The following is a 24208-nucleotide window of genomic DNA, read 5'->3' as shown; positions in this document are numbered from 1 at the left end:
CAATGATGCACAGGAGGCAACGAGGCTTGCTTTTGTCAAAATTGTGGATGATCCCATACTCAGGAGCCAGCTGAGGTACCTCAGAACTGGACTGCTGTCCAGAGGAGCCTGGACAGGATGGAAAAACATGGCAGCAGGAGTTGTTTGAAATTCCATTATGTCCTGCCTCTGGGAAGGGAGAGGCTTTTTCACTAATCCAGGCTGGGGACAGCTTGACTGGGTAGCAGCTCTGTTGAAAGGTTTAGGGGAATTTTAGTAGGCAGCAAGTTGAAGATTAACCAGTACTTGAAAGAGTTAGTTCAGACTGGAGAAAGGATAGCTTTGGGGGACCTAACAGTGCCTGGCAGTGCTTATGAGAAGACAATCAAAAAGGTGGATCCAGGCCCTTGATTGTGGTGTGTGGTAGGAGGATTGGAAAAAATACACATAAATTGAAATAAGAGAGGTCCTTTTTTGATATAAAAATAAACTTTCTCATATTGAAAACAGTCACTCTCTGGAAGAGGCTACTCAGGAAGTTGTGCCATCTCCATTCTTGGAGATTTTGAAGATGCAGCTGGATAAAGCCATGAGCGGTCTGTCTGCAGTTGTACTGAACCTGCTTTGAGCATGTGGTGGGACTGGAGACCTCCTGAGGTCCCCCTCCAGCTGCATTATTCTGACTCTATGAAACTGGTGGATCAGGGCATCTCATCTAGTGGGCCAGCTCTAGGACATGTGACTGTCAACTTAAGTTGCTCTTAGATCTAGAGCCCTGTGTGGTAAAGGTACTGCAGATAGAGTCAGTGCATCTGGCCATTTCTTTGTCCTTCCACATCTCTGTGTAAGAGGTTCCCTGAAATTCCTGCTGATCCTGACAGCATAGCATGAGTTGTAAGTGCCTTTTCTTCAAAACATGACCCTCCTAGTTTTTTCTCTGCTGCATTCTCCTCTCACCCATTATTCTCAGCATCCCAAATGCTTCACATGCAAAGGAATTAATGATCCAGTTATTCTTTTCTGTGCCTCACTTTTTCTCTGGAAGTGTAGTACATGAGCTGTAAAAGATAAAATGTGAGGCCAGTGGTGTGAGATGTGAGAATTTGCAGGTGTGCATTCATGGCATGAATGTTTAAAACACTGGTGTGACAGGTAGAGAGAGGAGGTTGGTTCTGGTTGGGAGGGAAATCTCAGTGATTTTCATCAACCAGCTTCTGTAGAGTTTTTCACCAGCGTCACTCTGTTGAACAGACACTGTTCTTTATGTTTGCAGCTGTCTTTCCGTCATAATTTTCCCCTTCCAGTTTTCTCATTTTCCATGGGTTTCTTTACTAGCAAAAAAACCCATTAAAAAAAAATCAATGGATTGTATGATTGATGGATGTAGCCTTCAGCAGTAATCACTGTACTTCCAACAAAGTACAGGAAAGCAAAATCTTAGAATCATTTAGGAAAAGACCTTTAAGATCATGAGCCCGACCATAAACTCAGCACCGCCAAAAGTTTCTGCTGCCTGTAGGGTCTCCCAAGCTCAGCTATTGGTTTCTAAAACATTGCATATGTGCCATCATATTCACATATGTGGAAGCTGTGAATTGCATGAGTGGAATGTTCAGCAGAGTGAAACATAAAGGATGATTTATGAGTGAGTGTAAACACACGCCTGCTGATTGTGTTGTGATCGCTTATTAATTAGCTGGCAAACACGGGGCGGGGGGAGAGCTCAAGCTGCAGTTGTGCCAACAGTGTGACACTGAATTTCATTAAGGGAATTCACAATACAGGAGCAGTGCATTGGTGCTGTATAAAGCTGCCCTGGCGAGATCTGGATGTCTGTGTGTAGTAGGGATCTGCTTTCAGTCTTAGTGCTGTCCTGTCATCCCTGCTTTGGAAAATTAAAGGACTGTTTGTACATTAGCATCCTGAAATAGATTTGGATATGGGTTTAGGTGTTGGAATGTGATATTTCACAGAAATTGGGTTGGTTCCCCCTTTGTAGTGTCAGGTCTAACAAAGTGCTGTTTTTGAATGAAATCCAGTAATTAAATCTTGGACCCTTTGGTATGTGGCAAGCTTGCTGTCCCTGTGTTTTCAAACCTGTAACCCAGCTACTTAGTGATCTGGCCTGTTATTTCACAACAAAAATGTCTGTTCTTCTCACTTGGATAAGAAATCTGTCTGGATGACAGGAATTACTGCTTTGTAGTCCAGCTCATCCACCTTGGAGCAATGTGTAATCCTGGCTTGCTGTAGTGGTGAGGAGTCTTCAGCTCTCTGTATTTTAAATAGAGTTGCAGGAAACCTGCCTGTGGAAGCAGTGTGAAAGTAGACAGAAGATTTTTCTTCTTCTTTCAGTCTCCCAACAGAATCTCAAGGATAATCCCTAGTAAGTGGTTTACAGCTTTTTCCCTTCACAAGTGAACCAAAAAAAAAAAAGCCGTTTTAGTTTAGAGACAAGTATTTGCATCTCCTGACTTGCAACTTAATGACTCGACTGTAAAAGTGGCAAAATATGTTAAGAGACTGTGCAAATAGAAACAGAGGGGTTGTGCATTGACACCTGCAGCAGCAGTCTTGTTGCAGTGTGTGTGTGTAGACATAAGCCCACAGATGTAGGAGTCGGGTCTGTTGTGGGCTTTGCCTGCAACAAATTTGTTATTTCCAGATAATAAATTGAATTTAGATCATATAATGACATTGGAAGATGTTGACTGAGATTGTGTCTGCAAGAGGTAAGAAGCCTCTTAATCCTCCTCACTGCTTCCTTTGTGAAAATTGTTTCTGAGTTTGATATATGTTTTCTCTTGGAGGCAGCAATTCCTTCCTGCTGGCATTTCTTGACCTCGTAACATCCCCCAGGAAAGCAGGATGACCCTGATGAAGCACCTAAGCAGGCTTATCCAGAAAACTCCCCTGTCAGTTCAAGAATCTGTCAGTTTGGCACATGTGACTGCATTTCAAAAACATGTATCATACCAGTTCAAGGAATATAGTGTTGCTAGAAATGTAAGGAAGCTATCATGCAAAATACAACATTTGGGGAGGGGATAAGCAAGGTCTTTATAATCAGTCATACAGGGTAGATATATTGTTCATATTAGAAAGGCTGAAAAAGACGCTTTTTGACAATGTGAGAAGAGTTTTCTCTGTTTATAAAGAGCACAGTCCTGCTTATTTACAGTTTCCCTAAACATAATTCTGTTCCATCAATCAGCTTATTTTAACAAAGAAAGATAAGGATTGATTTTTTTTTCAGTTGTTCTGTTTCTGTTCTGTCATGGAGCTGACAAAACCTAAGTCCTGGGATATGGGAGTAATTGCTGGTTATGGAGTGTGTGGCTGAGTTAAAGGAGAAAGTGCTGCTCAAGTAACTTTAAGAGGATGTGTTGTCTGAAAAAAGGCTGAACGTGTAGGGAATGCAAATGAGGACAGAGAGGCACTAAACCAGATGGTCAAAATGCCTTCATAAATTGATTAAATAGTTATGAATGTATCTTTTCTTTCACACTGTTCAGATATGCCAGATCATCCTTAGTCCATGTAGATCACTGTATCTGCAGTGGCTGATCCATATGCAGGGTTCTGACTTGTGTGAATGAATGGATATAGTCACAAGTATCAATATCATAAATATCATAAAAATAAATCAGTATACCTTCAAAACCCCTTGGAAATATCACGTTGGCGTAATACATGGTCTTTAGTGTGTTTACAGCTTTGAGTAGTTGAGCAGTACTGCTGAACTGAGGACTGAATCACTTTTGCCTGCTCAGAATGGGAGAGCTGTGGTTTCTGATGGCAAAGGACTAACAGACTGGACAGCAAGGTTTGCCATTAGGGAGTAGGATTGCTCTTAAAACTGCTAGAGATACAGGTCTCATCCTTGGAAGAATATGTTGTTAATAAATTCAGATTCCTCACTACACATGGAGTGTCTTCTATAAAGCTTACAGGCAGCCCTGTGTTTTCACAGATGCTTTACATGGGACAATGGATGGAGTATTTCTCTTCGAAGATTTTGCTGTGGAAGACAGTAAAACCACGCAGGGCTATGATGCAATTGTGGTAGAGCAGTGGACTGTCTTGAAGGTATGTGTACAGTCTTTCTTCTTTGACTTTTTTTTTGTAAATCAAAACACTCCAAGACCGTGAGACAGACTCTCATGTACTGATCTGTGCTACAACAGTACCAGCCAGGCAGCCAAAGTGAAGGGGTGCAATGTTAACAGTAATGCTGGTTCACCACACTCTGGGTTTGTACAACACACTTCTGATCTCGACCTCATGGGTTTTTTTGGAGGGTAGGAAATGTGAGTGACAGTGAGCAATGAAATTCAGGGCTATCTGTCTCAAAATTACAGATGTCTGCTAGATTAACTGCACAGAGGATCTCCATTGGTTGTCAGGGCAACATGATCACACAAGTCATTGTAGCTTCGCAGTGCTAAAGAAGGCAGCCCTTTAGGTAGGCAGGCTTAGCTGCAGCAGGAAAGCACAGAGAACTGCCTTGGCTCTGTTTGTCCTCCTTCATATGGTGAAAAAACTGCATATTCTGGATAGGCCCCTATAGACAAACCATACCTTGGCCTTCTGCAGGTCCAGGTGCCCACATGGATCAGTAGAAGCACTGCTTAGGCCAGGTTGGTCAGTACCAGTCTTCCACAGCAAATTTTATAGACACAATACTTCTGTGTTTAAAAAGCTTGTGACTTGAAGCAATAAGAACATGGGAGGTTGGGGGAAGAAGTAGTTGCATAACTTTTAGAAGGGTTTTTTTTGGTTCTGTCTGATGTTTGCTAGAAATAGATGCTGTGTATCTATCAAGGCAATACCTGATCATTTCATTTGGAATGTATTGTAAAGGGTGTAAAATCCTTAGACAGATAATCCCTCCTTTTGGCACACACATGTCAGAAGAACAGATTAAGGGAAAATGGGACAGATCTAGAGTAAGTGTGTAAAATTCCAGGAGACTAAGATTAAGAGTTTTGTTATTAGATGATGGTTTTGTAGTGCAGCAAGAAATGGCCAAATAGTAACGGCTACAAACAACTTGCAGAGTTAACAAGCTGCATTAGTAACAGCTTTTCTTGTTGCTGATGTGTGTCTGAAAAATGCTTCCTTTATTGCATTATATGCTGTTCCTTTTGTGACAGACTTGACTGTAAATTCTTCTTGTTCATTTTTAGGGTCAAATTGCAGTGCTGCCACTCAGGAACGAGGTTTTGGGGTAATGACAGATGGTTTCATGAGTGCATTAGGTCAGGGTTGATCAAGAAGGCAAATGTTAAGAAGCATTAATGTTAACCATGTGTTTAAAACTGTTAGGAAATGAATAGAGGTTGAAACAGCAAGTATATACTACTTCATACTACTGTGTAAGCTGTGTTTGACAGCACCTTATTTCAGAAGGCTGTGTTAGCTCAGTAATTGTTCAGAGAAGAGAGTGAGCATGGTCAGTGATACAGACAGCTTCCATATTAGGAAGACTTTACACGTGTGTCCTTTCAGCCTGGAAAAGAGAAGAGTTGCAGGGAATGGAATGGGTAGAGAGCTCATAAAACATGGGAAAGAGGTAAATAGGGATTGTTTGCCATCTCTTCCAGTCAATGCCAAATGGCGCTAGTCAGAGCCAGATGCAAAGCAAACAAAAGAGAGAGATTTCAGATTATTTGTGCAGCAGATCTGTGGAACTCCTTTCTGGACAAGTTTGTGGGTTCAAGAAGTTTAGAGGATCTTGTGTTCATACAAGCATTTTAATTCAGATCAGGAGTGCCTTTTTGAAGTGAACCCACTGATCCATCCTTAATATGCCTCACTTCACCTCACAGAATGGTCCCACAATGCACAAACTGGATTTCTTTCGGTAGAAACTAAACCAGACATGCTGAGTACACAGAATATTCAGGGCATACTTGACCTAATCCATATTCCTTTTCCTTAACCATCACTTACAGCCATGTTGGAAATAGCTTTCCGAGTTATAAACAGATTCCTGGCCGGAGCCACTTTGGCTGTCAACAAACCAATCCAAGGTTCTCCATCTCAGTAGGATATCATAACAAAGTTAGCCATAATCTCTGTGGGCACAAGACAGCTTCTGTCAAGCTACATGACAAGGATAATGGGGATCCTGTGTTGGCAGAGTGCTGACCAAAACACCAGGACTCAGCAGAAGAGTATCTTCTAGCAGCACCCTTTGAAGTTTCAGAGGCCTTGTAGGTGGAGTATCATTTGCTTTCAATTCTAGCAATTCCATGCTGGAGAGCACAGCTGGTCAACAGATTAAGGAATGAACCACCCAATGCCATCTGGTGTGTCAGGAGATGCTGTACTGCTACACACCATGTCTTTGTGAGGGCTAATGCGGAGAATCTCCTGTTTCAGACATAATATTTGGGATGTGCAATTTCAGAAACTGACTGATAGTATATACAGAGCTTGTCAGTGTGATCAGATTATTCTATGCTGTAATTAAAAATTTGGATACTGGGTTTTCCCTGGCAGTTTTGCTCTCCTGAAATCAAGTGTAGCTGTTCTGTGGGCATTATGAAAATGTTTCAAGTGTGGCTGTTCTGTGGGCATTATGAAAATGTTCACCACTGAGCTGAAAGAGGAAGAATATGGGGAAGAAAAACTTTCTGAAGGAAGAATGCTGAGGCATTAGGGAAGTCTTGCAAAGATCTTACCTATGTAGAGAAAGAGCAGAGCTGGCCATTTTGGTTTACTCCTCCTGCAGTTTGAATTGCTAGGATATATCTTGCCTCATGCTTTCTGACACATAACAGGTGTAGGTAGGTGAAGTCATGGAGTCAGAAAAAGGTCTGGAAGCTGGGGGATCTGTAGGCACTTGTACAGTGCTGTACCCAGAAGACCAAATGTTAAACCCTGTTGGAATTCACCTTTATCTACCATCAACATGGAATAATGCAGTGGAGAGGAAGAAACTAAAATGGGGAAGGAGACAGACAGAGTTCACTTGTGACAGAAGATGTCCAAGAGCCTGTAAAGGCTTTTTTAAGGCTTCTTAAACGATGAATTTTACAAAGTGTAGTTGCTACAGACATAGTAACAGAGCAGTGGAATGACTCATTATGTAGAAGCTTGGGGGTTTTTTTGGTGTACATTCAACTCTGATCTACATTAACATTTTCTATTTCTGCCAAGGCCTGTGGAAGAAGTCCTGTTGGATAGCATGATATAAATGTATATAACGGATCCTTATTTTAGATTTGTATCAGATTTGGCTATCTGGATGAATTTTGGAGTTACTCAGATGTGGTCTGAACTGAATGTAAATTTATTGTGCCATACTAATTAAGAAGAAGAAGAAGAAACAAACAAAAGAATCCCAGCCACAACAGAAGAAAGCTTTTTTAGAAAGGGAGACATGTAGCATGTATCGATGCCCTTTAGAAAGAAAATCTCTCTAAATGAAAAGGTAAAGGGCTGCTGTTTAAGCATTAACACAAAAGAGAGGGGTTGGCACACCTCTTAGCAGGGAAAGTGCTGCCTTTTTAATTGCTAAGGCTAATAGAGAAAACAAGCTGAACAGTGTGATGCACTCAGTATGTGTGTAAAATGTCAGTTTGTAGAGGATGTAAAGCTCGCAGCTGTCACAGTATGTGGTCCCGCCAAGCAGCAGACAGGATGTAATAGCTCTGAGTAATTTAACTCTTTCTTCTCAAAAGTAGAGCTGTGGTATCCTCTACAAATGACCACAGGACTTGTTATGACAAAATACTGCACTCATCCTTATCACTTTAACTCTAAAAATGTCAGGACATATTATTTCCACTGCAGTCTCTGAGATCTGGCCCTAAAACTTGTTTGATGGTTTTAATTCTGCATGCGTAGGCAAATGTGGGTAGACAGTTCTGATTAATCAGAGCCTACATGATTTCCATCTCCCCAACTCTAAATCTGTCACCTTCCCTTCCCCATTACCCAAGCCAAAATAGCTAATACTGTATTTAAAATTTAGTGCTGTAACATTTATTTTATATTGCTGCATTGTTCTGCCTCTGAAGCTGTGTTCATTTTGAAAATATTGTTCTTAATTTACACGTATTTTCTCATTGAAAATCTGGAACTGCTGATTCATCATTTTGTATTTGCTGCTATACCATACCTTTGGTGTATGGACATGAATTAAAATCTCAAATGTATCGTGGTGTTGCCATTTCCCTGGCAGACTTGAATGGGGTCAGTCTCCACCGTAGACATGGTAAACCTTTTAAAGTGCGACATAACAAAAGATTTAAAAATTTATCTGTGCTGAGCCTAGGTTGCAAGTTGCCTTAATGTAAGCTTTAAAACAAATTCTCTGGAAATAAGGATTTGATTTGTCTGTAAATCTGATTTAGGTCATATGTCAGTTAAGCCATGTTCTGCTGTCTCTGGCCACGAGAGAAAGGCATGACCAGGTCAGCCTAGGAGCTGATGGCAATGGGCATGAAAAGCCCAGGGGAGTCATGTGTGTGACCCTCTTTACCACTCAAAGGGCAGATGTGCTGCCTGGGCAAAAGATTTCAGCAGTGTCTATTGCTGAATTCTTGTTGCGTTTTCAGAAGAGCTGAACAAAAACCTTCAGGAGCCTCTTATCTTCCAATAATTTGTTTTTTATTAATTCTTGTTTCTTTCCTTTATATAAGGTATGAAAGCCACATATATACATATATATTTTTCTGCTGAACTCAGTAGACATACATTTAAAATTGATTAAAATCCACATGATTAAGTTCTATAATCTTTTCATTGGTTTTGATGATTAATGTAGTAACAGAATCTAACAACATGAACTTGTAATGTCCCTGATAATTTCTTGTGGCTCTGGTAGCATTGAGCATCTAACAAGGTGAATGCTTCTTCTGTGTGATTAAAGGGCACTTGAAGAGACTGAAAATTCAGCACAGTATGGATTAGAAAATCCTTCCCAGCTGTCACAGTTTTCTAAGAATTAGTTCTCTGCTCACCCATAAAACCTTCAAGAGAAAAGCGAGCATCCCAGATCTAAACTTCCCACTTAAGAACAAGCTGAGAAAAAGTATTTCAGTCCTCTTTTATACTTCCTATAAAACCACACAGGGCACATGTTTCTTTTGCTCATCAGCTGTCTCCAGCCAGGCAGTAGTGCCCTGGGTGGTGCATCTGTGTGAGCTTGTTGAGGGGTGTGGGAGTGGGTGCAGGGACCCCGAGGTCGCACACAGAGCCCGCCTGTGGGCGAGGGGCAGCGCGGCGCTTGCCTCCCTGCTCTGTGAGCCACTGGCAGTGGAGGGTCTGGGCTTCAGCTGCAGTGCTTGCATGCAAATAGATCATTACTTGCATAACTGGGGAGTGGTGCACAAAGCCTTTTGGTAAAAGCCACATGTTGTTTGGGAATAAATTATAACCAAAGGGAATTGTGTCGAGGAAGCTGCCTGGGGATGATTAAGCACTGTGTGTAGGGGCACACTGGAGTGTGTGCCCAGTTCTCAGGTAGTGGTTTTCAATGTTGTATTTTCCCCCCAGAGAATTGATGGACAAGCAGTAAAATCAATGTACACCTTAAGGTACACTTCAAGTGTTGCAGGAATTGAGAAAGTAAAAATGCCAGAATTATTGAAGAAACTCTACTGATGGATTGCTAGATCACATTCATTTCTTGTGTTTCATGCACAGTTCCGTGGAGTTGTTTCATCATTTGTACATTGTCTGTGCAGTGGTGAGTTCAACACATCTCATAGGATGTTTCCTGTGTGGAGAACCCTCTGTGTCAACACATTCATGTTGTCCAACTTTTGCTACTTCTATAAATGCAAAATTGTGTTGCTGTGCAAATGTACTTCTGTGTTACAGGTGCAGGCAGTATCAGGAGCACTCTGATATTTCTGTCAGTTTATATAAATGCTAGAAAATAGGATTTGCATCTACAGAAGTCACTGAGAGAAGCAGGCATTGTGGGCACAGAAGGGTTTTTGGGTTGTTGTTTTCATTTTACCCTAGATGTGGAGCCAGCTGTGAATGCTACTCAACAGCCTGTGTGTGTATTGAAATTGTGTCTGGATATGTCTGAATTGCAGAAACACTCTCTTAACACGATGCTGCCTCTTAAAGTGTTACAGCCTCACTATATTCTCCAAAATATTTCACACTGCAGGTATTCACATATATATTAGTAATTATAAAAAACTCTAAATTACATATGCCCAGAATATTGAGGGATTTATTTATTACTTTTTTTTTTTCTAATACCTTTCCAGTGAGGTCCCCATTTGGCAGCTGCTCTTTGTTGGTCAGTGACCCACCTGCTTCCCAAAGCTGAGGTGGTTTCCAAGGATGCAGGAGCCATCCCACAGCCCCCTGCTCCACAGCTAATGGATGTGTAGCAAGAGTGCCAGCAACATGCTGTGGTGTGTTACACACGGAGATTCAGGAGCAGCTCAATACTAGAGGAACAAAGTCCAACTTTTTTATTGCTGAAGCATTTGTGAAACTTCCCTTTTGCTTCCAATAAATGTTTTTAATGGTTCAATACTGTTACACTGTCAGCAGAAATTATCTCTTGGAAGAAGTCTGAAAAGGAAAAGGCAAATAATTCACAAATTTAGAGCTTGAATTTAGTCCCTGTGTCAGCTGTGTTACTGCAAACATAAAACGTTTGCAGCACGCTTTTACTGGGTCATTCTTGCACAGTCCAGGTATTCAATTTCTCTTATTGCATTTTCTTCCTTTTCCACTAAGGTGCAAGTCCTGCTTTTGCCACTTCCATTTCCTCCCTTCATTGCCCAGGGACAGAAAACCTTTGGCTTTGGCAGAGGTGGGGACTGGTAGCCAGCCTTGGCTGGGGGTGCATGGTGCCGCCCTCGTGGCACCCCTCTGTTTTTTGTAAGGAGCTGGGTTTGAATGCAGTGCCCATTTTCTGCAACAAACAGTAGGTTACACTTTCAAAGCAACTTGTTTTTTTTTTTTACTTCCCATCCTCTTTGCCATCTGTCAGTAAATTTTGGTATGCAGTCTGTTAGGATTTGCTGATAAAGGTTTTATTAAGATTTATTTAATGGGATTTTCAATCTACCACTCTTTAATCCATGTTGGAAAAAAAATATTAAATAGTGACAATCCATAGCTGCCTTGTAACTGAATCACATTCACTTAGCCCAGGAAAAAATGATTTCTGAAGAACTTCTATTTCACAAGAGCTTAGTAGTTTTCTTGTTTATTATCTTGCTGTGGTTAAAATTGCCGCAGTAGGGGGGGAAAGAAAAGAAAAATTGTTAATGCAGTTGTTTGTGTGGCTTGTCCTAGATATTATTCTTATCATTTTTTTTATCTTTTTTTTTCTCCTAATGAGCAGGAGCAACTGTGAAAGGAAAAAATGCTGGAAACAAACAATACAACTACAAATAAAAAGAATTCTTTTTATGTGATGCAAGTCAAGGGAAAATCCTAGCTCAATATGCTCTGGCTTCTTGACACTCAAGGTGTGATCAGAGATTACTTATCATCCACAGGAGAGTGGGAAGCAAGTTAATTAAAATTTTCCACCCTTTCAGTGAATGAAATGTCTCCCAGTTTGATATGCATTGTTTGAACACTTCTTTTTCAGGAGAGCTCTGGCACGTTTTTTTTCTACCTCTATTGGAGTTCAAATCCAGTATTTGCTAGTTAGAAAGAGCATTGCACTTTTATTTGAGGGAATGGTGTGCTTGAAATTTCATTTCTGTTGTCTCTAATAATAGTAGATAAAATAATTACTGTATTAAATGTAAAACGAATACAAGATTACTCTTTTCCTCTGCACCCATCCCCCAGTGTATTGTTTGTTTAGAAGCATTTTTGCTTTAGAAAGCATTTAATATGACACCAATTAAAGGTCTGTATAACTGTGACTCCTGCTGGCACACAAATTCCAGTTGTGGGATAGAATTACAGCCGATGATTCAGGAGGGGGAGGGAGAAATAATTTCATGTGGTCTTAAAAAAGGCTTCAATTATCTGTATTTGCAAGTCAGGAGTTTGAAGCCCATGTGGATTAACCTGTTTATTTTGGAGTGAGTCCTTCCTCTTGTCTGTCATCTTCAAACTCAGCCAATTATTGGGAATAGTCTGTTCCCCGAGGACCTGGAGATGAGGTGCAGTGTCTGACTCCAGTGAAGCGTCGTGGAGTTGGAGGGAGCTTGTTAAAGGGCCTGAGGAGCTCCGAGGAGGGAACACCTCTACATCATGTACACACCTCCTGCCTCCAGACAGCCCAACAGGCACACTGGGGTCTTGGGTACCAGCACATGGGAAAAATAAGAGGTCATCTTTTTGTAACAACTCTGTAGAACTCTTTAAATAGGTTGGCTGGTTTTGATTTTTTAAACGGCCAGATTTAAAAAAAAAAAAAAAAAAAAAAAAAGAAGAAGTTTTTTTAGGCCTAATTGACTTAAATTTATCTTCTGCTAACTTTACCCTTTTGAATGTGCTTACCTGCTTGTTTCCTTTCTGCACCACTGGGTTGGGAAATACACCATCATCTGCTGCAGATGATGCTTAATCCTGACAAGTCAGACAGGTCCAAAGCCAGCCCTGTCTCGCTGCTCAGAGCCTGCAGGGACAGGGGGCTGTGGCAGGAGCGATGGCACGTCCCTGAAACAATTTGGCTTCTACAGCAGCCAAATGAGCTCTGCGTGGTATTGATGTCCTTCCCCATTGCCGTAATCTCCCTCTGATTCCTGACATTTGTTGCACATCCTGATGCAAGAAGAAGGTTCTTCCTGCTAATCACCCACCTCAGGCAATGAATTCAAAATAGAAATACTCTTTACAACACAAGATGTTCCTCAGGGCACAGACAAGCTCTGCTGTGCCAGTCTTTCCTGATCTGCTTCCCTTCTCTAAATGAGTGAGCTCCTTCTGGTTTTCCCTCTACAAACACTGTTTGATGGAAGGAATGTTTTAGACAGGTGCCTTTTATGTAGCACCTCATGAAGAGCTTGTGATGGTGGATGCTCTGACCTTATTCTTAATCATCATGTTGAATATTTTCATCTTTATTTTTTGAAGGCGTTGTTGACCAATTTCATAAATCTCAGTGTGTTATTAATACATCTGTTTGAGGCATTACAGCTTAAAGGCATCTAGATATGTGATGATTTTTTTATTACCCTTGGACAGTCTATTTTAAAAACTAGAAAGAGTGCACAAATATCCCTCTTCCAGAGGGAAATGGGAGTCAAAGGAGACTCTGAATCTACCATGATCACAGCTGCAGGATGAGTCCTGGCTCCAGTGGACACGAGTTAAGGGCCGTGTGGTATTGCCCCGCTCTCGCAGGGTGTCTCATTCCTCTCCCAGCGTCACAAATTCCAGTTTGTACAGGGTGATGTTTTAAAGTAGCACTACCTCTTTAAGCTCCTACAAGCCTTTGTACAGAAGTAACATTAGTAGTGTTCTCTTGCAAGCACTTTCTGGGGTAGAGATTTGAAACATTTTCCTTTTAAGCAGGACTGATACAGCTTCTTCAGCTATTTGCAGTTGTAGTCATGATCAGGTTTTTAATAGGTATAGTCGGGCAGCCATTCAGTTATAAAGATATGAGTGACCTAAATTACATTTGTTAGAAGAAAGGAACAGCTGAGATTGGAATACACTAAAATACCTTGAAATAACTACAGCAGGATTTGGATTAGTTCTGATCAAATGACTATTTCATTACTGTGGAATAAATGGATTTTTTGGAGCTGCAAACTATTGTGCCTTCCCCAGTGTTGCGAATTGGCGCTTAAAGCTCCTTACATGAACATGAAACCAGTGAAAGTGCCTGAGCTTTTTGGCAAATGTAATTGTTATTCCAATCAAATTTAGTTGTATTTGTAGAGACTAGTAGTTACCATTTGTCTGCTTTGTGTTTATTAAAATTAAAAACTAGTAAATATGCTGTAGCATCTATTCATTAAATTACTGGCAGTCTTGGCAATTAGACACCTCACTGGAATAATCTTTGTTGAAACCACCAGTGGTTCTTTCTGTGTGGATTGCAAGGTCTGCCATTTAGTTGAAAGGGAATGAGCAAGGCTCTGCTGGGTAAATGTGCAGCAGGAGCCAGACTCCTGCACTGAAAGGCAAAGCTTTTCGTCTCGCCCACAGATTTCCTGATTCAAAATAAGAAGGCAGCAATGCTTATTTGTGGGTGATAAAAGGAACAGACTCATATTTTTTGTTGCTGTTGTTGGCTATTTTCCTTTTGATCCCTCATGGTAGAGTAACATGACTGATTTCAGTGCAGATATTCAGGATTTACTGAAGCTTAGACAAGTGCAGAATCCAAGCAAAGCAATGCTGTCACTTTTTAACTACTTGAACATAATTTTTCTCAGGAGGAGATAATTGATAGCATACAATGAATTTATCCTGTTCAGATCTGGAACAATCTAAAGCTAGATGGATGAGTCAGGCAGTGTAAGAACAAGATCACAGATGTTTACCATTTTAAACAAACTCCTTTAACAGTTTGGGATGTATGGGCGGTCGGGCATTTGTCTCATGTTTTTGAACGTTTTCCTTCCTGCCTAGCTGAACATAAAACATGACCCACTTTGGTGCAAAACCCCTTTCTCCCTCTGAGAAAACCCACACATGTATTTTTTCTTGGAGTTTTTTTTGAGTCAGGCTGAATGTCGCACTCCAAGTGATGATGCCAACTGTTGCTTTTCCTTCCCCAGGGAGTTGAAGTGCAGACAGATTACGTTCCGCTGCTGAATTCCCTTGCCATGTACGGCTGGCAGCTGACGTGTGTGCTTCCCACTCCCATTGTGAAGACAAACAGGTAGGGAGGGGTGGGTGCTGCCTTTTGGCCAGGGAAGTTGCTGTACAAGCACCACAGTCTGCACAAGCAATTCCCTGTGCAGTCAGTGTGGATTTCCTTGCAAAGCCTGCTGCAGCTGTTCTGGGGGTTTTCCGAGCATCACAAGCCACATGTGGCAGGAAGCACATGTCTTGGGGGCAGAAAGACTGCAAGGTGGCAATGTGGTTTCTGCATGAATTTTCTGGGGGTTGTTTCTGCAGCTCTGTAAACTCTGTGACTGTAAAATTCCTGCTCTGGATCTTCCAGTAATGTCCTTTAGAGCAAAGACAGAATGTGTGATAAGGTTTGGAGTGAGATGTTGTCTAGCTGAAGAAAAGTTATTTTATTCTTAATAGATGTCTGTCTAATGCTGCTGATACAGTCTAGCTGAGCAGAACCCTATGAGATTAGTGTGTCACTGCTTGAGTAGCCTTGTGTGCAGATATAATAATTCTGGGGTCTACTTTGCTATTATTTATATTCTGAGTTTTTAAATAGAAATGCACATAACTTAAAAATAATCTTCATAACTGGTGAAAAACAATCATACCACTTGTTAATCATGAAGATGGTGCTTTCTGAATTTTCACTGGTCAGGAATATATTTATTTGTACATATACACCAATATAATCAGTCGTGATTTTTTTTATCTTAACAAATATGCCCAGCTCTTTATGAGATTTGGATGAAGACTACTCCTACACATAAAAACCTAAAAAGTAAAAGGCCATCTGTGTTGAGCAGAAACTGTATTTAAGTTTTACATAAATGTTTAAAGGTAAGAATGAATAGAAAATCACAGTTATGGCTTGTAATCCCTGACTCTTAAAAGATATATATCATTTTCTTCCAGCTTTCTGTATCCCACTAATACCTTGAGTAACAGAGGTCAGTGCAGAAGGGCACCCACCTGGCGGTTGTTCCTCCTGCCATGCTGCAGACACCTACAGGGAGCACCCAGCCCCATTCCACATCAGTGCCCCTGGAGGGAGGGAAGGAGCACTCCAGTGCTGCTGAGACACTGGGGCACTGGGGCTTTTGGGTTTCTTTCTTTTTGTTCCAAACAATTTATTCTGTGTTCGCACACTAATGCTAAAACACTCAGCAAAACTGTGTCATAGGCTGACAGGCTCTATCAGTCTGAACATTCCCCTCTCCCTGACCCCCAAAATACCAGGCTGCTCAGAGACACCAGGGACAGGTAATGTGAAGATCATTCTTCATTTTGTTCTTCTTTGACCTGCAGAAATAAGTGACTGAGATGGATTTTCACTTTGAATGATGCTGGATGTGAATTTAATTCATTCTCAGGAGTGTGCATTTGTTTCTTTTCAGGGAGGGGAATTTATCTACAAAGCAAATTGTATTTCTTCAGAGACCTTCTTTGCCCCAGAAAGCAAAGAAGAAAGAATCTAAGGTAAATAACCTTGAATTTCTGGTTTCTTTGGGTTTTGCTGGTGGTATTTTTATATTGAAATTGATTTCCCATAGAAACAAAATGGCCTATTCAATGTTTCTGTGATACAGTAGCGAGACAGAAGGAATGGAACTGTTCAAATGAAAGAAACAAAAAATGCTCAAATGATGTCAAAGCTCCCACATTTCATTCTCTGATGAATTCACAGCAGTGTAAGAAATGCAGATTTTTCTTCATGTAAACCAGCCTTAAACCTCCATTTAGACCTAAAATTCTCTCATGTTCAGGGCCTGTAAGGTGGAACCAACATTATTTTCTCTCACCCATTTCCTGTATTTTCTGTTTAAACTGCTCTCTTGTTCTCTCTAGCTCTCTCTGTTTTGGTAGAACCTGGCACAATGTAGGCCTGGTCTTGGCAGGTGTTTCTGTTGTGTGAATAATATTAATGGATTCGGCTGCCTTTTAACCAAGAAAAACCTCTAGAATCCAGCTAAATTATCCAAAGGCATAGCTGACAGCTAATGATGTATGGATGTGGATGCATGTATGTATTCCCACTTCCATTTTTAAACACATAGCTGTGGGAACCCCTGCCCAACCTGTCACATGAGAGAAATACAGGGACTGAAAACAGAAAGTGATGGCCTTCCTACAGTGGTCAAATTTGCCTTGCCCTTTCAGTTTGGGGTCAGAAAAGTCAGATGAAGTATGGAAAAGATCTCTGGAACTACGTGTCAATGAGGTTGCTGACTAATGCAGCCTTGTTTTTGTTCTGGCTCTGTGGGCTTTGGTGAGTGCTGCCAGCCCAGTGTCAGCTGCAGGAGTGGGTGCTTGAGGCCATGCAGAGCTGAGCTGCAGCAGGAGATCGGAAATGCTGAGCAGAGCTGAGCACCAGGAGCATTTTACCCAACAGTTTAGATAATTGCAGATAGTTTTCATCTATGAAGCCCTCACTGTTTTGGAGCCTGGTTCTGTGAAAGTTGTCTTTTTGATACAGTGCAGACCAGGGTGGTGTTTGAACTGACTGAAGCAGGAGAGAACTGCTGGGAGTGACTGATTTAGGATTTACCCTCTCTCATTAGCAAAGCTGGAGCCCAGAATACTGTATGAACTTGTTACAAAGGCCATTTTCCTTGTTTTCTCTGTTTGTTTTCAGGTGATTAAAGGGATCTTGGGATGAGTGTTAGAATGCCTGTATTTGGTCATTCTTTTCCTACCACTGTGTGTGGTTTTAGTGGAAGGGATGGGAACCCATATGTGGTTGTTCATCCTCAAACAGAGAAAGAAGTATGATGCTGATTTCTTGTATTATAATAACACATACATGCCATCCAGATGACTTAAAACTTTGTTTAAGTTTTTTTCATTCCGGGTTATAAAAACTTATTTAACAATGTCTGGTTGACAAAACAAAGGACTCACTCGTTGGCAGTGTTAAATATACAGGCATATTTGAGGGCAGGAATCACTACAGCACATTTTCATACCAAAGGTCAGGGAAGGATGACATACCTTGATTATAGTTCTGTAAAGGGATGTAGGACTGGTTCAACATCCATAAGTGGTTGTTCTGCCACATCAAGATGCCAACCCAAACATTTGATTAAAAGTTGCTGAATATTCTGCACATACAACATCCCAGGCTCTCAGGGATTTTTTTAACTTAAGCTATGGCATGTCTAAAATGTTTATAGATAACCCTTAGAGGAGGGAAATAAGATGATAACTTTAAAAGGATATTGCATTGATTGAGAACGTTCTGTCCTATCTTTGCACATCAATGAACTGCTGTTCAAGGTAGTCACAGGAACAGAAAAGGAAATACGCAAGGAGTGGTACAACTACTCTCTTCAGTGAAAAGTACTCCTATTAGTGTAATATTCAGTCAGGGATTAAGTAATTGTGTTCATTCACTTCATACAAAACGAATGCATATTTCAGCAGACACTGGGTAAATGCATTTTTGTGAAATAACGATGTAAGTACCTGACTTGTGTACACGTACGCACACTCACAAAGCCTCCTACAGCTGTATCTTTATCACATTTAGGGCCCTAATCTTACCTTCTGTCAGTGAGAGCTTTGAGTTAAGTGGAGTAGTGGGTGCCCAGCCACTTCTGCAAATCAAAGAGGAAAAAACTCAGGTGTCTGAATTTTAAACAGCTGAGCTCTAGAACTGAGATGTTATCGTTCCTCTTTCTCTAAACTGCGGTGCTGTTGAAGTGAAAGATAACTTCCTTTAAGTAAAACCAAGAACAGTTTTGTGAAAGCCAGTTCTTTCTTTTTTTTTCCCCCCTTCTCCTTTTGCATTAAGTTCTGGCTACTAGGAGGAAAGAATATTGTTCCAGCTTTGTAATCTAATAATAAGTTTTGAATGGCTTTTTGATTAAGGAATAAATAGCTAGATCAAAAATTTATGAATACAAAATGTTTTGGCCAACTTCAGCACAGTCCCAGTTTCACTGGAGAAAATGGCTTTTTTGAACATGGCTGGGTTTGCTGAATGTCCTGATGAGATTATTTATGCCATCCAAATATTGCCTCCTAACCCATTCCTGAGATTCCATCAGCAACTGACACTGCTGAAAAAATGGCTGTGCACATTCAGAGGTATTTAGCAAACTTGTGTAGGATGGCTTAGCCATGGCTTGGAACCATGAAGCAAGTCCAGAAGAGGCCTCGAAGTTGGTAAGGGGACCTAGAGCACTTCTCTGAAGACAAGCTGAGAAAGTTGGGGCAGTTGAGCTTGGAGAAGAGAAGGTTGCATGGAGACCTCACAGCAGCCTTCCAGTATCTGAAGGGGGCCTGCAGGGAAGTCACAAAGGGACTCTTTGCCAGGAAGTGTAGTGATAGAACAAGGGGTAATGGCTTCAAACTGAAAGAGGGCAGGTTTAGATTAGATGGTAGGAAGAAATTTACTGTAAGTGTGGTGAGACACTGTCACAGGTTGCCCAGAGAAGTTGTGGGTGCCCCACCCCCTGACAGCGTTGAAGGCCAGGTTGGATGGAACTTGGAGCAACATGGTCTTTTAGGAGGAGTCTCTGCCCATGGCAGCGTACTTGGAACTAGATGACCTTTAAGTCCAAACCATTCTGTGATTCTATGACTCTGTGGTCTGGCTTTCCCTGGGCAAAGCTTGATTTATCTTTTGACAAATGAGGCAGATATAATAGTGACATATTTGTCAGCCTTTATATATGTTACACCTGTCAAGTTAGTATTTCAAGGTACTGCTAGTTCTCTTTTTGTTTTTTAATAGTAGTTCTGAAATGGTGGCTGTGGCAAGTCCTGTGGAAGTGCTGCAAGTAGCAGCCTCATGCTTTCTCATCAAAAGACATTGATACAGAAGGTTCAGAATGTTTTACTGTTTGGGTATAGTCGTGGGTGTGGTGTTAGTTCTGCTGTTAACCTGGTGAAAAACACTGGAATAATGCCATGGGATTGCTTCTTCTGTCTGCACTTACACAGCTTTGCATATCCTTCCCTTCCACACAGTGTAGAGAGGAACCCACCAGGCACGACAGCAACAGCAGAAGTAGAAAGCATCGAGCTCTCCTTCCTCTCTGTAACTGAGATATCTGTGTGGGCAGAAATCATCTTAGGCCATCTGATTTGTTTAGGCTACTTCTTTTAATCTTGGGTTTTTCTGGTCAAATTCAAATTTAGTTTTTGAATTAAAACTAACTCATCAAAATATGTCTACTCAGGAAAGTAAATGTCCATGTGAGACTGCCTCTAATGGTCTTTAACATTTGGATCCCTTCTTTGTAGTTTCACTGGAGGTTCTCCAAAGAAGACATGCACAACAGAAAAATGAAGAATTCCACAAAGGCTAAATTAAATACTAGGGAGAAGCAACGTGCACAGGAGAAGCAGGAATTTGAAGTCACAGAGAACACGAGAAACTTAGAAGCACAAATCTCAAGAGCGGCCAAGCCTGATGCAGAGCAGCAGCCAGATGATGTCATAGACTTGGGAGAGGAGGTAGCCGGGACCAACGGCAGCGGCGCCCAGCACGACGGGGCGTCAGCGGAGACGTGTCCTGCCAGCTGTGACACTGGTGACAATGCTGGGCAGGCCTGCCTCAGCCAGAGCGTGCCCGGCTGCCCTGCGGGGGAGGCCGCGGAGGGCGGGGGCTGCAGCGGCAGTGACGGGGCAGCAGTGGACATGGACTGCTCCTGCGAATAAGCCCTGCTTTTCAGGAACCCTGTGAGTGGCTGATACTTTGCCAAGACAAAAGAACAGATTTTGGTAATCCCCACCACTAACTCCATTGCTCAACTCACCATTTCTTTTGCATTTCTTTGACTTACTTTGCTCCTTAGCACTCCGGTATCTTAATGTTTTAAGTATCTACAGGGCCCAGATTTTTCAACCCACAGAAACTGCAAAATTCCTTTCACTGTACGTAGTGGGAAATGCTCTCCTGGAGCTACACTTTAAATTAAAAAGTAGGGAGGGACAGGAATCCTATCTTTTTCCATGACCAACCTTAGCAAGCTAGCTTTGAGCCTGGGTCAGGGCAAGTGTTCTGTTCGGTCAGATTTTACTGTGTAGTACTTTCTTGTCCATGTAGCTTTTCTGGAGAAGTTATTGTGCCAGATGTTATTTTGTCACTAGGCTTGTAGTGTCATAAAAATGATATTTGGACTTCAAGAGGTTGAAACTGAAGTTGGAAAGCTTAGATAAGATGGCTGTTATCCATATCTTTCTCCACGAGCACAGTCACTGATGATACTCTCTTCTGAATTTTATTAACCCTTGCAGATCTTTAAGCAATAAGCAGATCGTGTACCTGTTCAGGCACAGTGGGTAAGCAAACCCCATGGTGAATCTGTGAGGTGGATGATTCCAGTACAAAATGCAATTTCCTATTTGGTCTTTGCCAATCAACAGATCATCAGTAGCTGTGGGGGCTTCAGAAGACAGAAAAACAGGAAACGAAAAGGCAGGTAAAAAGTACTTCTGTCAGTGGTTATCCGCACTAAAAGTGGAATTAGATGTTACCTTCCTGACCTTTTCCAGGTGGTTTAGCACCACTTCCTCACTGTTATGAAATACATTGTGGTAAAGAACTGAAATTGTACACAGTGGTCTGTGGCCAACAAATGTCACTCAATGACCTTCCAAAATGAAAATACCTTAACACACTGTTTTCTTGGTACAACTAACCACATTCCGGGACTGATACCTAAGGGAATTCTGTAAAATTACCAACATTTTTATGTTTGAAGCTACATAAAAATATTTACAAGTGAATGTACATGTAATATAGTTTCTGTGCCAGTGTTCTTCAAGTACTTCAGTATTTTTACAAATGTGGGAAGGAGTGGTTTCTCTCTTCTTAACCACCTTCATCCTTATTTAGAAGTGGTCAAGTAATCTGGTAACAAGAGGAGAAACACATTGTAAATTCCCCTGCCTTTCTTGTTTTAAAGCAAGAGGTAGAGCTCTGTACGTGATTTGCTGTTTCTTCCCTTGACTGATTTGTGCTTGATAATTTTCCTTAGTCTACAAATCAAAATGCTGTAAAAAGGACTGTGTTCTGTATCAGATATGCACCTAGAGTGGTTCAAAAGCATCTTTCATGCCTAAAAATTACTCAGTTGGCAGAACATTGCAGAGAAGGGAAAAATTACATCACTTAAATATTCATTTAATTGGGATGAAGGCACTCAAGTTTAAACCATTTGATTTCACACACACAAAGCACAGTGGTATAGTTTTGTCATTGATTAAAGAGTGTTTTATTTTGAATTCAGTGGTTTAACCAGAGGACTGTAAGTAACTTCAGTTTCTGATGCTATTTTTCAGTTGTTTCATTTGGTATTTTAAGATTACACTGGGGTTCCAATTGCCTCAAAAATAGGTTGCTGCAGTTGTTCTGCTTAAATACACGGTCTCTGCTCTGTACAATTTTAAGTTCCTGTTTGCAGATTTTTTTAGCATAAGATCCTTTTACTGATGGTTTCTATCTCAAGGACCAGCCTTGTATTAATCTTGTTTAAAAAGTCACAATATTTAATGAACGTTTTGCTAGTAGAAAGTGTTGCAGTAGAAAGACCTCTCCAAATACTTTTTAATAGAAAACGTTTATTGGATTGCAATTTGACCTTGTTTAACTGAACCCCAGCTGCTTACAAAACTAAAGAGAAATAAAGGTCATGAGGAGATTCCTTATTTGTGGTGTTTGCACAAATGCCAATTATTCATCCCCAAAAGGAGGAACTCAGTTCTCTAAGTGGTGGTGAGGGGAAGCTACTTACTACTGAATTAGCAGTAGTTACTGGTGCTACAGAACTGGCTACTTGGTTTTCCTTTCCCAACAGAGCATGGAAGGGCCTGTGGGGAAGTTTCACTTGTTTAAGTGAAGGCTTGATTTAAAACTTTGTTCCTATAAAAGCTGCGTTACAGCTGGGAGGAGTCGAAGAGAACTTGCATGCTTTTTCAGTTTCACTAGGGCAGCTGGTTTGGGGTTTATAATCTTATAATCAGTTCCAAGTTGTGATTTTGAATTACTCTGAGCTGGTTCAGCTGTCTGAAGTTGTGTGCGTGCTTACACCGTGCCCCCGTCCCAAGGAGAGTGAGAGAGCCTAAATCATCTCTGGGACAGATGATCCAGATGTGATGAGGGCTGGGGAAGGCGGGTCTGTGGTACAGCAGCAAGGCTCCACAGCTGTTACCTGCATTTTATCTCAGCTGCCTTTGCCATTTTGGGCCTGAAAAAGCAGGACCACCAGAGTGGCCAGGGAAGTGAAAGACAGCAGTCAGCAAGTGGTCATCTGAACAAGACACCAGCTATGAGGCAGGAGTAGTTCGAAGGAGAAAATCCAGCTCAGGCATTGGAATGGGCTGCCCGGGGCGGTGGTGGTGAGGCAAATGTGGAGCTGGAGTCACCATCCCTGGAGGTATTAAGAAAACTGGATGTGAGGCAAATGAGGACTGTCAAAGAGGAGTGGCCGAATGAAATGAAAGATGGAGAAGGATTTTTAAATTGCAACAAACAGCAGGGAGCAGGGGCAGAGGGGTACAACTACGATGGACAGGGTTCCAAACTCTTGAAGGAAACATCATAATGAAAATAGGTATGTTAAGAGGGGTGAAGTGCACAAATGATGGGACTGGTACTTCAGCTTGCATTATGTCTTTGATTATTGGATCTGTGCACTTGAAAACAGTATAAATGAAGTAGCCCAAAGTAGCTTTAATATATGTGTGGAAATGAAGCTAAGTATAAAACAATATACCCATTTCTCCCTAATTTGACTCCTCTGTCAGCCTCGATTTCTGAGGTGAGCAGAGGAAGGGCTCTGCATTTGGATACCCTACTTTTTCTTTGTAATTGCTGTGACTCTACATTTGCCTCAGGGAGCCAATTATAGGGCAGAAATGAAGCATGATCAGCCTTTCATGCAGGAATTTCATCCTCCCAGAAGTGAAGAGTATAAGAAGAGCACATACTAATTTCTTGCTGATGGTTTTTCTTGAAAGTATGAGAAATGCCAGCGAACAACACACCTATGAATTGTAGTTGTAGACACAATTCGTATGTCTCTGAGGCTGTTAGTGAAGATGTGCCCTTGGCTTTAAAAAGTGGTCCTTGCTAAAGCCTCCATCCTCAGGAAGGTGCCTGTGGTGCTGGATGTGGCAGCTGACTCTAATCAGTACCATACCACCTTTCCCCCCACTGAGGGGGGAAAAAAGGCTTTTCAATTTTAAGTGCTTTCTGTTACTCACTTAGAAAAGCACCCTACTAACTAAAATGATCTAATGATAACTGAATGCCCACTCTTTTTCCAGCAAATTGATGCAAGTACTATAGGAATATTTGATACTCATTGTACCAGATGAGCACATGGCAAACTGGTATAATACATGTCACAGGAAGAAGAGAAAGTCTAATAGGGCTGCAACACCAGGTAACTCACAAACCATCTTCTTAAGTTTAAATATAAATGTATGGATGGACAAATCTCTCACTCCTCATCTTTTATTAAAAAAA

The 24208-nt window shown here is 41.3% G+C and overlaps 1 protein-coding gene across 1 annotated transcript in view; it reads left to right on the top strand.

The window, feature by feature from the left end:
• The window catches only part of RFTN1 (raftlin, lipid raft linker 1), a 96113-nt gene extending 73727 nt beyond the window's left edge, over positions 1–22386 (top strand). The window contains exons 7-10 of the mRNA XM_041466761.1: positions 3953–4068; positions 14667–14770; positions 16125–16206; positions 19978–22386. Of these exons, the coding sequence (XP_041322695.1) occupies positions 3953–4068; positions 14667–14770; positions 16125–16206; positions 19978–20394 (719 nt within the window). The 3' untranslated portion in view covers positions 20395–22386. The remainder of the gene's footprint in view (positions 1–3952; positions 4069–14666; positions 14771–16124; positions 16207–19977) is intronic.
• The last annotated feature ends 1822 nt before the right edge of the window (positions 22387–24208 follow it).

The sequence above is a fragment of the Pyrgilauda ruficollis genome, unplaced genomic scaffold, assembly GCF_017590135.1.
Source record: "Pyrgilauda ruficollis isolate IOZ18807 unplaced genomic scaffold, ASM1759013v1 scaffold2, whole genome shotgun sequence".
NCBI lineage: Eukaryota > Metazoa > Chordata > Aves > Passeriformes > Passeridae > Pyrgilauda > Pyrgilauda ruficollis.
This window is presented reverse-complemented; position numbering and strand designations above follow the sequence as displayed.